The 15,781-nt window shown below is 32.1% G+C and overlaps 1 protein-coding gene across 1 annotated transcript in view; it reads right to left on the bottom strand.

The window, feature by feature from the left end:
• LOC115232807 (bestrophin homolog 15) overlaps positions 1-15,781 on the bottom strand; it is a 64,340-nt gene that overhangs the window by 36,776 nt on the left and 11,783 nt on the right. Inside the window, exons 2-3 of the mRNA XM_029802911.1 lie at positions 5,962-6,072; positions 3,111-3,282 (exon numbers count right to left, since the gene is read on the bottom strand). Of these exons, the coding sequence (XP_029658771.1) occupies positions 3,111-3,282; positions 5,962-6,072 (283 nt within the window). The remainder of the gene's footprint in view (positions 1-3,110; positions 3,283-5,961; positions 6,073-15,781) is intronic.

The raw sequence follows: 15,781 nt of genomic DNA, 5'->3' as shown, positions 1-15,781 counted from the left end.
GCCGCGCTTGCTGCATGCACCGCCGTTTTAAACTGTTCTAGTATTAATCACAGAAAACCTGGTGGCGCCTGCCGGCCATTTTTCCTTCTTTTCTTGGACATTGTTGTGCACTTTTGTAACCGACCACACGTTTTATAATCCACCGTCGCAATCGCTTGGCAGAATGTCAAATTGATCGGAAATGAACGACGATATCGACATAAAGATCTTCCGTATGTTCAAACTGTAATTGCAAGATAATAAAAAAAAGAATAAAAAGCCGGTTTCGTATCCGATTCGTTTGTTGGATAATTGCATAATCGAGATATTCTGTAGATCTTCTACAAAACTTTATATACATAAAATATAAAATTATTGTTAAGAAATCATAATTATATGCGTATAAAATTAATTATATGCTTAATATGCGTTAAAAAATAAATGTAAATCATAACGCTATGGCTAATTATTTTACACATTACATTGATATTACTTGGAAAGTTAGAGTTGATGCTAAGATATAAATTAACTATAAACGACATCGGGCTGTCTTTATGTCACTATAAAGTGTCTTTTTCTTTCCGATAAACGAGATACGCGTGCCGAGTCTATACTTCATAATAACAAATTAATTGACCATCTCAGACGTTCCTCGCATTCTTTATTTATGGCGATGATTAGCTATAAACCTTCTCAGGCACGTAGAGCTCTCATAAAAGATTGCGCCAAGCATTATTAATTACAATTACAATCACGTTAAAAAATGTTTTGAAATGGTAACAACGTTTAACTCTAAAGATCAAATTCCTCTCTCTTTTCACATTTCTGGCCTTTCTGAGTTGGATCGTCATCCGACTTTCGGATGCTATGTTATCTCCTCAATAGCCTTTTCGTCATCTTTCATTTGCATGTACGGAAGATGAGTAGCTCCCTACCTCAGAATTCTGCGATTTACCGTCGCACGTGTAAAAATGCCCGACTCGGCAACTTGGAAATGATCCGAACATCGACTCGTCTCGTCTCGGGGTTCGCATCCCAATTAGATTTCAATGAAAGGCACAGCTCGTGTTGACCGTTGCGGTACCGCTCATTCACAAATCTAACACTGTATTACGCGATTACATGACCACGGGTGTACGTATAACTGTGAGTTTGTTCCGTGGCTAAAGGACCTTGTCCCCTACCTACGTGCAAAAATTCCATCGGAGCTTCTCGTTCCTAGAGATGCACCGCGCATATGCAATAGTACGCACCTTATATTGCATTTCGAATCGAAGATTCGTAAAATCATCTAATTAATTACTTGAGATATCATTATACGTCACGCAGTTTTAGTCTTTCAGTTTTTATCAGAAGTCGTTTTAAATCATAATACGAGAGATTATTCTTTTATTTTAACTTTATATTAGCGATGTAAATGTATCTGTTTTTCTCTAACAGTTATATATTATATATATATAAAGCGCTCTATTTATAAATAATATAAATTAGATATTCTTGTCAATCTCTCTTTATATAAATTTATTGACCAAAAGTATTACCACGTTGCAAATCTAGAGATCGCAAATAATCCGTAAATCATCAACTAAAGAAGTACATAAACATGATAATGCTTCTCGCACAAGATAAAATAATGGTCAAAAGGTGACAAACGGAATGCAGCAAAATTTATGCGGTAGTACAAGTGCTTGTATCTTTCCCCCACGTTGTAATGTATATAATAATAAATATCAGGAAACCATGTCTGTAAAAATATTTTAACATTTCATCGTGTTCTGCAACGTAATGCGACAGCTTCTCTGGCTAGCTTATAAAGATCTACAAGAATATTTCAATAAAAATAGCTTATGTGGCAGAACATCGTGCAATCAAACCGCTTTTTCTCGATACTTTCTCGAGAATCGTTGCATTCTGTAAATGCATCAGTTCAGTTTAATATCTGAAATTAATATTGATCTAAACGAGGAAGGTGAAGAGGGTAAGTTACATAATGGAACGATTAAATAGTTTAGCGGCGATTGATTGACTCTTACTCCATTAGTGTAACAGCGGTAGTAATTGAGGGTTACATGGTTAACTATGTAAAGTGTAAGTTTAACACTCAATGCTTAATCAATGGACACGCTACATATATTTTACTAAATTCAGATTACCGATGAAATATATAATAAATCAGTAAAAAAGAATGTTCGTATGCATGTGTGTATGTGCGAAATGAACTCGACGCGTAGGTTCACCGTAGGTTCTTTTTCGTCATGATACGTTGCACTTTCACTCTAATACAGAGTCATTGACCAGAGCTGAAAGCTTGCATCGAATGCGCTCCGCTGTCCAAATTGAAGCTCTCTCACTCTCCATAGAATCCATTGTCAAAGAATTTGAAAAAATAATTAAACAATATTTTCTCGGAAAATTTATTAAATATAAGTGATTAAATATCGCGCGTTTGTACAAGAAAAACGATTTAAAAAATTAAAAACTTTAAAAAGATATATTTTTTAGCTATATCATAGCTTCAATTATATTAAAATTGTGCAAGTGACTGCATTTTGTTTTAAAAATAACTAAGTTTTATCACTAAATGACTCTAGTTATCACAATCAGATTAATTATGCATACAAATGGAGCAAAATTTATGTCAAGGTTCTGACAAATAATACATCATGTATTAGGAGCTTTTCGTTTCTTATGTTTATATATTAGTTACGCAAAAGAATGAAAAGATGAATCCGCCATCAGCCGTTAATTATAGGATCATCGTCCAGCACATTTTTTCGCTTCTGGGCGTAATGCGACTAGATTAGCACTTACTTAGGTTAACGACACCAAAACGTGTCACGGCAATTCATTAGCGTAATAAGACCGAGCGCAACGCGAGCGACTATCAAGGCTACATCTATTAACGCTACTGTGAGTCTTCCCATTCAAAGAAAGCAAGCATTATTTCGTTAGACAGGCTTCGCTTAAAATTTCTTTAGATTTTTATCTAATGGGGTCCCGTTTTATCGCAACAATTCGCGAATGAGAACAACGTTTATCCTTCCAAGAAGAACGCTCCGTTGCCACTGTATTTTTAATCATAATGGAAAGCAACAAAAGAAATCTCTTCTCGATGGGCCGATTCTACTTACATTTCCAGGAATAGCCGCGCTGATGAAGAGGGCCAGATTGTCTGGCCAGGGCAAGAGCTTGTATTGCTCCCACCACCTTTTTACAACAAGGCTCACATAAAATCCCAAGACGAATGACATGGGTATGGATTCGCTGGAGTTGCCGAAATAATAGCGGATCTTTTCGAAAATTCTGCAAAGAAAGAAAAAGAATATTTTTTAAATACAATCTTTCTCATACACATGCACACGCGCAAAATTACTCGTCTTTATTCTACATATATTTTTTTATTTTAATAAAAATGCAAATAAAATTTTGTGCATTTTTAATTATATTACTTAAACAGTCTAAGTTTATATCTATTATATAATTAAAAAATATGATGTAGATTAAAGAAGAAAAAAATTAAAAAATTATAAATTAAAAAATATTCTGCGAGAGATAGCAGAAAGTTAAATTATTTTTTATCCCTCTTTCTCTCTATCAAAATATTCGCACGTATTCAAATATCGCTAAAGTCTATTACATGTAAAATCGAATTTTCTATATGAACTTGCATAAGTAGAGCAAGGTTAAGGTGATACTGTCATTTACCGTGATATTACTATCGCGCTTATACTTTGATTAATATTAGTATTAAATGCAAATCAATATTAAATAGAAATTTTTTTTTTATCTTTGTAAATGATTGCAAGCGAAACCGCATACATGCTTTATCGAAAGCATTCGAGAAGAGTCTGATTCTCCACTCTTTCATGCTTTGTTCATCAATGTCGGTTATTGCCTTGCAATGGATCGTTTTAAAGAAAAGTAATCACCACGTATAAGTAGCCATACTCATCTTTACGACTTCACACATCAATTCTGAGCGATTAACGCACGATTCCAGGATCTTCCGGTAAGTAGGTTTATGTTGGAATTTCCGCGAGTATAACTGGTACCGCATTCGCACTCTTGAGGTAATATTGACTTACCGTTACCTGAACGTACAATATCATGGCCACGAGAAACTGATATTGTGGTAACTATAGGTAGTTATTTGAAACGCAGCGGTATAAATACTTTCCCCAGAATACAAGACATCCAAAAATAATGTGGTAGTGAAAATATTTTAATTATTCTAAAAATATTTTTTAAGATAACATGTGTGTGAAACAGCAAGGACATTTAACATTTATCTGAAAAAGAAGATAATAACAGAAAGTGATAAAAATTTTTTACAACTATGTGAGACGATAGTAACTCTTGATAAATCTGAGTGTGAAAAGAATTTCAGAGTCTTAACGAAGGACGATTAATCTCGCAAACCACCGCGTGCAATCCTATTCAATAATCCTGGATCGCTCATCCTTTTAGGCATGTTGGACCATCCCTACAGGTCTAAATTTAGCATGGACACGAAATGATTTAAAGGAGAAATCTTTTTACATTCTTGAGCTCTTTATCTCTCTTTTTTAGCTTCACATAAATAACAGGTTACGTTTTTATGCTTTTTTTAATACCGGGCACGAACGCTTCTCGAACACGTTCCATGATATATCATGATGTCTCTCATACAGGACGCATCAAAAGAGCCCTTTCAAAAATTGATAATAAATAATACAGGATATTTGGAAAGTAACTTTACATCTATTCCAAATATTTAAAAAAAAAACATTTATCAAACATTATTAGCAAATTAGTCTTTCTTTACAAAAGATGTTGGAAGTGCCTCCACGAGCATGCAAAAGAAATAAGCCATAACTGGTCTAATCTTGTTATCCAAAACTTTCTTCAATTCTTCTGATGATATGCCTTTGATAAAATCTCTGATAGCAGCTTCAAGATTTTACGCTCTTATGTTATTAATTAAATACAGTTAGTGATAAAAGTGTATAACTACTTTCCGAATACTCTGTATAATCAAAATTAATTTATTATATATAAGAACGATGTTATTTATATGCAAGTATCACAATTCCATAAGTATAAAAAAGGTATCAAATTAATTATATATTTATATATATTATTCAAATATACATTTTAATTGCATATTTTTAATATTGCCAGAATATAATATCAGGTAATAATTTTTTTATAATTATAGCTTGTATTTTATTTATTTAAATGTACAATGAACCTTCGTTGCTTAATTCTTCGGTTCTACAATCGATAAGAAATTGATCGAGCATCATGAAGGTAAATGAAAGAAAGGTTATTGCATGGTAAAAAATACAATAATGAATACTAAATAAAAAGAGGATATTGTAAATTCTTGAACGTTAGTCGATGAAACGCGACCGTGATCAAAGTGCCGGAACCTTCAGATTTGCCGACGGGCCAAGGTTATTATTGTACAGGTTTATCTACGTCCATAAAATTCGGTTATAGCAAATACAACTACGCACCATAGCTGGCCGATCACGGATAACGCCACTGAATTTAGCGTTATCCATGATAAAAACGCGACCAATGAATTGGTAAATAACGGAAAATGCAAAATTATTGCTGTTCACCTTGCACGATCAAGAGATAAAGATTGCCTGTGTTCCAATTTTATATATGTATGTGTGTGTGCGTGTGTATATATATTTGTTTTCGGTCGCGCATCGCCTTGAGTTTAAGTCTGGTATTATCTTCTGAGACGATTGTATGTTTGCGAAATTAAAATTATGTCCGGGAATAATTATCATACAAAATGAGAAAATTTATTTCAATTACATGCATTATTTCTCTAATATAAGCATTTTATTACGAAATGTACCTTTTTCTACTTGAAATTCCAACTCTTTTTGTGCCTTCGCAAAGAATGAAATTTACGATAATTATTTAATTCTTTATTAAATTATAATTATTAATTATTTAATTTCAGGGATATGCAAATTTACTCACATCCGCTGGTGGTCATTGAGCACATATCGATATGTAAAATTGATGAGGTAGTAGAAGAACAGATACGCCAGTAGTTCCCGCCAGATTAGCTTGTAAACGGAGCCACGCCATCTGTAACAAAAAATTAAAAAGTTAATTTAAATAATTGATTGCGTGAACAAATGTATATATACTTTTTCATGTGCTAGATTGTTAGAATCTCATTTTTCAGTTTGTATGAACGCAGACACACACATACATCTTCCATTCTTTAAATATAAAAGTTAATCATGTATGTGTTATTTATATAAATAGTAATTTGCAGAGATAAAATTGTATAATGTAGAGGATAATGATTCATTATATTTTATAAAGAAAATTATATTTTTTAGTATACTTTTTAAGTTACAATAAACTCCGTATTACGCAAATGCTTTCAAAGAAAAAATAGTATAGGGCAATTGTTGTGCTGACTAAGAATTATGTATTCATCCAAGCGCTTCATATTATAAGCCAAGAAGGAATTATTAGCGGTAAATATCCGTAATACACTTTGCCTATAAATCACGATATAGTGACTATATAAAAATTCATTATTCTCGTGCCGTATAAATAGACAAAACTAGTCGTTCATTCTCGGGCATCGTTCAAACTTCCTCATTGTGCGAACGAACTTGGAAGTATCGGCCACCAGATGTTCTCTTTTCTCTTTTCGAGCATCCTCACTTTTACTTGTTAAACGTGGGAAGTATCGGCACTTCCTTGACTCTAACATAAGTATTAGTCATGATCATAAAGCGTTTTTGCACACAACACGTACGATTCCTCGCACGCTTGAGACGTACTCCGTTGATTTACTGGCTAATTTCGAAGTATCACGGATATTAATAAAACGGCGATATATCATTTTGCGTGACAGATGCATGCAAAATAGGTTTTATTTGAAAGGGGAAAAGAGAAGAAATACATGGAGACAAATTATTTTGCATTTCCCTTTCAACGAGTTGTCACTTCGCAATAACATAATCAATATGAACGTGTAATCAATAACAGAGTTAGATCATTCTATAAAATCGTAAACGGCATGTGCGCTTCGGAACCGGCTGGAGAATTAGCGACAAGTATGTCATGGCTAAATCGATTTTACGAGTTTCGAAGATACGCTGTTTGCAATGTTTCCCGAACATAAATTTACCGTAAATTTTTTATGATAAAATCAAATATTGGTCAGCCGGTCATAATAATATAAGGGATAAGATTGCAAGCAATTTTTATTTAATAATTTTGCTCTTTTTCCTCTAAATATATAATATAATAATACTTAAATATAAAACTCTAAATATATAAAAAAATATTCACAAATTAAATTAGAAAGAAATATTTCAACAAAATAAGAACACTGGCATCCATAGAGAGAGAGTGACTTTAAATACAAAACGAATTTCTACGCATTCGACGGGTGCAATGCGAACGAGGTCAACGTGAAAAGTAGCTTATAAAAGTTCTAAAGTAGATATGTCAACCATTGTTCGGTAATAGAGCTATGAACTGTGCCATTGCTTTATGCTACTATAAATGAACATTTATTTATTGGAATTTATTAACATCCTGATTTACGATTAGACTTATTGTTAGTGTCACATGGATTATATGCGTGCGTATGTAATAAGTTTTAATATTATATCATAAAACTATACTTTTTGCACAGGCATTTATTCTCGGAAAATAAAATATTCAGTTTTTCATTGCGCAACGTACGACATGTATTATATATGCTACGCTTTACATATGTCAATCTGTTAATTTACAAAATATGTATCTCGGTATTCACTTGGAACATAAAACAAAAAAAGCGCTAATCAATATCGCGCCTCTCTAAAGAAAGAAAGATATGAAAAGCTGTACCGGACATCCGCCACATTCACAGAGCAACTAATTTCGTGTGCTCACAAGACCGTAACGGTACCGAGCGATTATTGTGCACGATAAATTCATTCGCAGCTGATACAACAAGGATCAAAAAGGAAGAGCGCGAAAATCTCGAGAGAGTAATTGAGACGGCGCGCAAAGTAAATGATAAATTGCGTTAACGGCTTAGATCAAAATAATTTTTCTGATGCGATCTTAGTAATTGTATTCCAACCACCGGAATGGCGTAAACAAGATTATTTCCTTTCGATAGAGACTCTCCCGCTCATCAATAATTGCGGGAAGCTGCGGTACCGCCTGTTAAACATATTTTTTTGTCGCGCAATACATACTAATCAACGTGTATGATCGCACTATCGGAGATTGCAATTTTGCGAATGTAACCATAAAATTGACATAAACATACTTACATAAAACACAATTGTGCGCTTTTAGTCGCCGATTAAACTGTTTGTTTAGCATACAACAAACGCTTGTTACGTTGATATTCGTTGAACAACTTAACTGGTCTATTACGTGAAGATAACTAATGTGTTTCTTATTAAATGCCAACAATAAACCTTTTAAACGTTTTTGCAGAATAAAAATACATAAAATGTAGTTAAAATTAAGAAATTAAGATATCTTTCTTTTGATAAACTTGATTTAAATTATTTATTTAAGGACATTTAAACCCCAATAAGTTTCATAAGTTTCATAAGTTCCAAGGAATATAATTTTTTTTTCTAAAAAAGAATTAAATGGTTGTACACAGGGCACAAATTTGAGCATAAAATGTAGTTGAATTGCAATTCATAATTAATTGTTATCTTGTTTTTGTCAAAAACTATCTATTTAGAACGTTTCTTACGTTGTTGCAATATTTTAAATAAGTATATATATACATATATAAATAATTACAATATATTGCGATCATTTTACAGTTCTTTTTACAAAATTGCTTGATTAATGAAGAGATATATTTCAAAAAAACGTATCTTATCAGAAATCTAACAAATATTCCAAAGAAAGTTGAAAAATAGAAATTTAGAATTTTTTTAGAAATTTTTAAAAACTTTATTATTAAATTAATATTACAATTATACAAAAAATCTCTAAATCTTACATAAAATGAAAGTATGACAATATCTTATACACTCTTCAAATTGATTCGATCGAAATTCAACATTCTTGAAACACGTTTTGAAACTTTGTTGTAAACAAAATCAATGAAAATATTTAGAGTTGCATTAAACCTTGATTTGCATTTTCTCGATAATATTTATTAGTTATTATATAATATCATAGATGCATGCAAAGTATCAGCAGGGAAAATATGAAAGCTGCAGCGATTACTTTTAGTTTCGTAGCTAGATGTATGATGAGACACCTGTTAAACGAAGATATTCGATAACGACGAGTAAGGTTATCGTTATTTGATTATTTCATTATTTGTGTGTCAGTAGGTCATGGTAGGAGACAATGTTCCGTGATTTTCATACATTGTCGTATAGGACGACACGCCCGCAAATCCCTCCACGCATAAACGCACGATCATATGTACGTACATGGGTAACATAAAGCCATTACATCGACGTAGGTGCGCGATCGGCAGAAGCCATTGTCATATCATTAATCAATTCACGAAGCTTGTTTGCCGACCTTTGCCGATTTTTTTCCAAGGATAAGGAATACTCTGTACGGTATCAAAGACTGGTCGCTACGATACGACGAAATTTCCAATTGCATGTAAAATCACTCGAATTATCACAATATTGCTAATCTATGATTGAGTAGTATTACAATTTTTAGGTGGAGCGAACTGACGCATTCAAAACTCATACATATTAAATTTTTATGGTTGAAAGACGGTGTCTAAAATGCTGAATTTGATGAGACAGATATTTGCATGTCAGATATTTCATTCGTATTTAGCTAAAAGCTGAATGAATCATCTTTGTAGGCAAGATTATACGTCACTCTGTTTCTTTTTTTATTAAAATTAGTTCCCGGATAAGTTTGACGATGCATAAAAAATATTTGGTCACTATCTTGCATAATTCCGTGACTGCTTATTCAATGTATGCAAAGAATATGTTCCATTGCTAATAGAAAGATAATATCTGTTTTGTTCAGGTTGAAAGAGAACAAAATCAGTCTTATAATCTGAGATTAGCAATAATTTTTTATAATTATATTAATAATCTTGAGTAGGAGAGAAAAAAAGAGACTTATATATGAATAATCTGGGTCGACGGATATCCTTTAAATCTCGTCGAACTAATAATCATATAATTATGGATTAACACACAATACAGTTTAACATATTATTATAATCAATATAATATAGCTTATATTGCGAGAAGTTTACCACTTACTATAACATTAACCTGTCATAATATTATTCACAAAGCTATGATTATAATGACAACTTAGCCGTTCTAGCCGTAATTTAAGAAAATATGTTTCATGCGTTATGTATTATATATAATATAAAATTATATATAATACAAAAAAAAAATGTTAATTTTCAGTAATCTTCGTGAAAGATAATCGAGTCAGAAATAACATTTTAATGTGACAACTTTATTTTAAATATTAAATAATGACTAATAATTCTCTCTATATGTATGTAATTCTTTTAAAATTCCATCAGCAAAGAGTTCACAATGCGAACCTCGCGACCTCTGTCTATAATTTATATTTCATATTTCTTGAACACGCTCGATAAAGCTTATTGTTTATTCTGCTGGAAATTCTTCATTTTGTCAAGCAACATAAAGGAACACGTTGTAAAAAAAACACGTACTAGAAAGCGTTCCACCGCGATGAATAACGCGGTTTTCCGCTCATAAAGCATCGTGTTTAAGGGTCGTAAATTAACGCATCGCCACGAGACACAACATTTTTTAATTATAGATGAAACGATGTCGACTTCGCGATAACAGGTCGAGGAAGACGTTGACGCGGGTCGTAAAGGTTGATGTGCGAGTGAACGTCAATGACGGTTCTCGAGTGAATGGGCGAACGTTGTGCTGAACGATGGCTGCATGCTAGTCAGCCATATGTCGAGCGTTTATGCAAGATAGTTATAGCGTAACGCCCGGCAATTTAAAAGCGTTTCCTTTTTAATCCTTTCTCCGCGCGTCTCGTGATTTCAGCGCAGAATCGTTCAAGGATTCGTTGGATGTGTCTTGATGCAACGGCGCGTCCAGTTTCTAACTATGTATGTGTTACCAGGGAGCGCTTGGGCCGTACCAGAGATGATTTGCATAGTTATATCAAGCATGGTTTCGGAGCAATGCTGAAAGACTAAAGAGCCCGTTTTGTAATCATTAATTAATAACATCGCAGTACAATTATATAACACGTCATCGTAAAGATGTTTGTAAGACATTTTAATTCTTCCAAATGTCTTTTGAACACCTTTTAATCATTTGTCGCGTATTGTAAAACAATATATGCTACGCATATGATGGTCTTTCCGCTTCAAACTTGTTAGCAACAATATATATATATGTCGTATGTCTTTTTTGCAACGATATTTGGTTTATTACCTGTAAAATTTCATAGATTAACTTTTATTTTTATAAAGATTATAAAAATTAAGAGAAAAAGAGAGAAAAATCATTATTAAAACTTTGAATTTTGTTACATCAAGCGCTTAAATATACTGAAATATTCTGAAATTACTCATATCTCAATATATAATATATAATCATAGAAATCAATTGCGAGATGAAAATAAAAATGCTGACAAAACACAATGAAGTCCATTTTATAATGCATGAATAAATTTTATTTATGGTCTTGAACGTAACATAAGTTTGCCTGGCGCAATATAGAGCGATCAAGGAGTTATGTAGGAAGTGATTGAGTTCGCTATAAGCGCTTTGATATCACAAACGGAATGCTAAATATTACAGAAACGTGAGTCACTGCCACGCTGCCTTGCAAACCGGGCAACAATAATCTTTGTACAATCTATTATATAGGGTATACGTAAGTATCGTAGCTCTCTACCGCGCCGATTTTAATTCAATTCTCTTCGCAAAGATGTCTGTTTACACGCGAGCAAAACTTTATCTCGTTATATAAGACTAAAATAAAAGAATTTATTAGTGCAAAAAATTTATCAATATTGCAAATAGAAAATTTGATTCTATAAACAATATTTAATCATTTCCCCCAAAAATATGTAGTATATGTGTGTGAATAGTAAATGTTAAGTTTATATATTATATTAAAGGGAATATTAAAAATTTTAATTGCTATAATTATACTTAAAAATCATTAATATTAAAATTAATTAAAACATACAATATCAATTGAATCATTGCCTCTTATCCTAAAATTATAGTCACAAGTAAGAATAAAGCAGCGTGATTTTATATGAATGAAGACTATTACACAATATAGCTCGTAATTTACATCGACATATATCATACTCAGATCTGCGGAAATAACAGCTCTCAATCTTGTTAATCATTAAGGAAATAAAATCTTTGTAGAATATTTTTCTTTCCTTTGTAACACATGACATTTTTATCGTTACGCATTTAATCCGGCGTGATTGCCATATTTTTATATATAATCAATACATTATTAAGACAAAATGGAAAATAAATAAATGATGATTTTACTGAGAAAATAGAATGAATGAGCAGACCTTACATCGGACTGTACTGGTAAGAGGAAAATAGGGAGTCCAAGCTGCTGTGGATGGCGTAAAGTAACGGTCCACCGGTCAAGGCTCGCCAAGGCCTTTTATCGCTCTTGTCGACCAGACAAGCACGCTATGCTTCGGTATGTTGCACAATTTTGTTTCTTCAATTCCTATTATACTTCTATCCTTCTCCATTTCTCCGCGCTGCATGAACCGATAGTCACGCTTGGCGTAGCCCTACAGAATCTTTTGACGCTGAATAAACGTTAAAAGTACGAATTCTGTCTTATCTGTTTCAAGATAATATAATATATTAGCGTGTAATATATTAAATAAAATTTAACGAGTATATAAATGTGCTATCCAGATAATGTAACTTTTTTGTGCTCCAAGATAACTTGCTTTATTACATGCATGCTTTGAAATATGAGATGAGGTTGAGTACAAGGTTTCAGGTGGGCTGACGACTATGGGAACAATGAGACGGATCGGGTGAAAGCGATTGTAAAAAAACACTTTCGAAAATCTCTCGATATAATATATGCGTGACAGAGTCACGCATTGTGAGATGAGAAGATGAAAAAATAATGTAGCGCATCAATAATCATAAATCGCTAAATAAACTTTTTATTGCGTATTGCATTTTTATTTTTTTTAATGCTCTCTTTGATATATGTATATCATTCGTTGGTATAATTATAAATAATTTGGTTATCAATTATGTATGCAGAAAGATGTCAGTTTAAAAAAAATTCTTGTATTTTATTAAATAATATTATATTTCAGAGAAATAACCAAGTGTATAAATTGTCCGTATTGTTTGAAAAACCAAGCATATGCCGCGTTTTGATATTTTTAAATGAAGATATCAGATTTTTTCCTGTCATTACCTATCGACATTGAGATTTCTTGGCTAACCATGAGTAATTAAGATGTTCGCACACAGCAATTGTCCTTGTTGTAAATCACGATGGATGTGTTCATTAACTGAAAATGATCGTACTGACCACTAACTCTTTATTAACCATGTGAAATTTGCATCTTTATATATTTCTAATTTCCTAATGGAAAATAAAAAGAAAAGATATTGAATGCATGTAATAATTTATAACCTGCATATATTAATATCGGATTGTGCGCAAAAAATTTTAAAATAGAAACAATAGTTGTTCATTTGATAAAATTACACATGTGTTTTTATATATAATTTTATATATAATTTTATATATATGGCTTAAGAACATAGATATTTTATATTTCATACATTTTTCTCTGGAATCATAAATACAAAGGATATATATAAACCAGAGCTTATCTTTATATATATATATATATGACTTCTAATCCCGATAAATTTACGCTCATATCATTTTGGTAGTAAACATTATCTTCAATATCCGCGTATCGTTCTACATATAATCGCTAATCTTTAATGTTCCACGAGCTCTATAGATCTACATAAGCATCAATTGAATCAGGAAGGCATTAACGGATCATCATTCGTAAGCAGAATAACTGATGTGTCTGCTTACGTTGCCTTTATCCCATGCCTTTAGTCATGCCATCTTCAGCGTGCTGTGCAGTTTCTGCATCGATGCTTCTGTTCATTGAACTCGGTTTATTTATTGCCGGTCAATTTTGTCGATTAAACTGTATTTGGAAATCGATGTAACGACTTCACGATCGGTCAAGTCACTGCCAAGGTGTATGTGCTTTCTCGTGCGTTACACGTGATCGTGGTCATTGAGCCCAGATGCATTCGGTACAGCTTCCGTGACTTGAATATACAAGTACTACAAATAAAATAGAAGAATGGTTTGTCGATGGTCTAATCTATATTGCATTGTGTGTGTGTCTGTCACTTATAATAAATTCATTTGATTGAAAAGTTATTGCCGCTTTCTTTTTATAGTCAAAACTAAAAAGTATAATTTAAAATTATATATAAAATATTTTGCATTTGCATAATACGATAGTTTTAAATTATAATGATATCAAAAAGAAAAGAGAGAGAGAAGTTTCTATAAAATTTTGTGTACTATCGCAGTAATAGCGATTGCAAATATTATATGTATCGATATAGTGTAACGCAAAATTATTGGAATTGTTAAATCATTTTTATAGTTTTCGCAATAAATTTTAAAAGATATTTGCCTTTTAATAATTATATTTCTTGTACAACATATCGAGAGAATTTAGCTTATTAAAAATTCTGCAGTATAAGTCTAATGACTAGAAACAAAGTTTATAATTTCCATGACAATATTTTACGTTGTTCACGATATTTCTGCGATTATCGCTTATATTTCTTTACAATTTAACATTCAAACATTGTTCTTGGATGAATTGTGTTAATTATGTTCATTTCGAATGATAATAAAACAAGTCTTTATGTTAATCTTCCTCTTCTTTTCATTCATCTTTTCTGTCAAGCAAAGCAGTGACGGCTTATAGATACGTTCCTGCAAAATACGTCCTTCGTAAGAAGCGCGAAGCTTCGACAAAAAAGAAACGAAAGAAAATAACACGATCCTCTTGGGATGAATAGGACTGGCCGTGTATGGTTTTCGCCGAGAAGAAATGCAATAACTCGTACTGTGCCGCGGCACAGTATATTCTTTTTTGTCCATCCTTGGTATCGCGATTAAAACAATACGACATGGGCTCGAAGCGGCACGATAGAAATTTCTTTGACTAAAGTTATGTATAATAGCGAAGACACCGAGTATCGATTCTTTTACTGCAATATCAATACCTTATTTATAGTATGCTCGTTTCATACGGTAATCGAATTGAATTCCTCGACGATCGAAGAGAAGATTCACATGCGAGCGCAAGAAAGATTTTCTTTTAAAGTTGTCTCTCTTCTCTCTTTCTTTCTGTCTTATAATACTTCCGTAATATATTATGCGCACGAAATTGCTAATTAACGTTACACGATTATATTAATATTAATCCGTGATAAAAGCAAATAATGGCCAATATTTTCTCTAAGCTATTTGTGACTAACTTAATTAATTTGAAGACTTTATCGCAGACTGTTATTGTTATTATTGCGTTTATTTTGTAATATAATTATTGAATAAATAATATATAATATATAATGTATTATATATATTATGTATTATATAATTATCATCGTAGTATAACAAGACATTCAAAAAAATTCAACTATTTTCTTGGTACAGCGACTTTTTCTAAAGATTGTTTTATTAAAAACAAATAATTATCTTCAAATTATAAAAATATATTATATTATTGTAAATA

The sequence above is a fragment of the Formica exsecta genome, unplaced genomic scaffold (assembly GCF_003651465.1).
Source record: "Formica exsecta isolate Colony F162 unplaced genomic scaffold, ASM365146v1 scaffold15, whole genome shotgun sequence".
NCBI classification, from domain to species: domain Eukaryota; kingdom Metazoa; phylum Arthropoda; class Insecta; order Hymenoptera; family Formicidae; genus Formica; species Formica exsecta.
The sequence above is the reverse complement of the archived record's forward strand: the minus strand, read 5'-3'. Positions and strand labels throughout refer to the sequence as shown.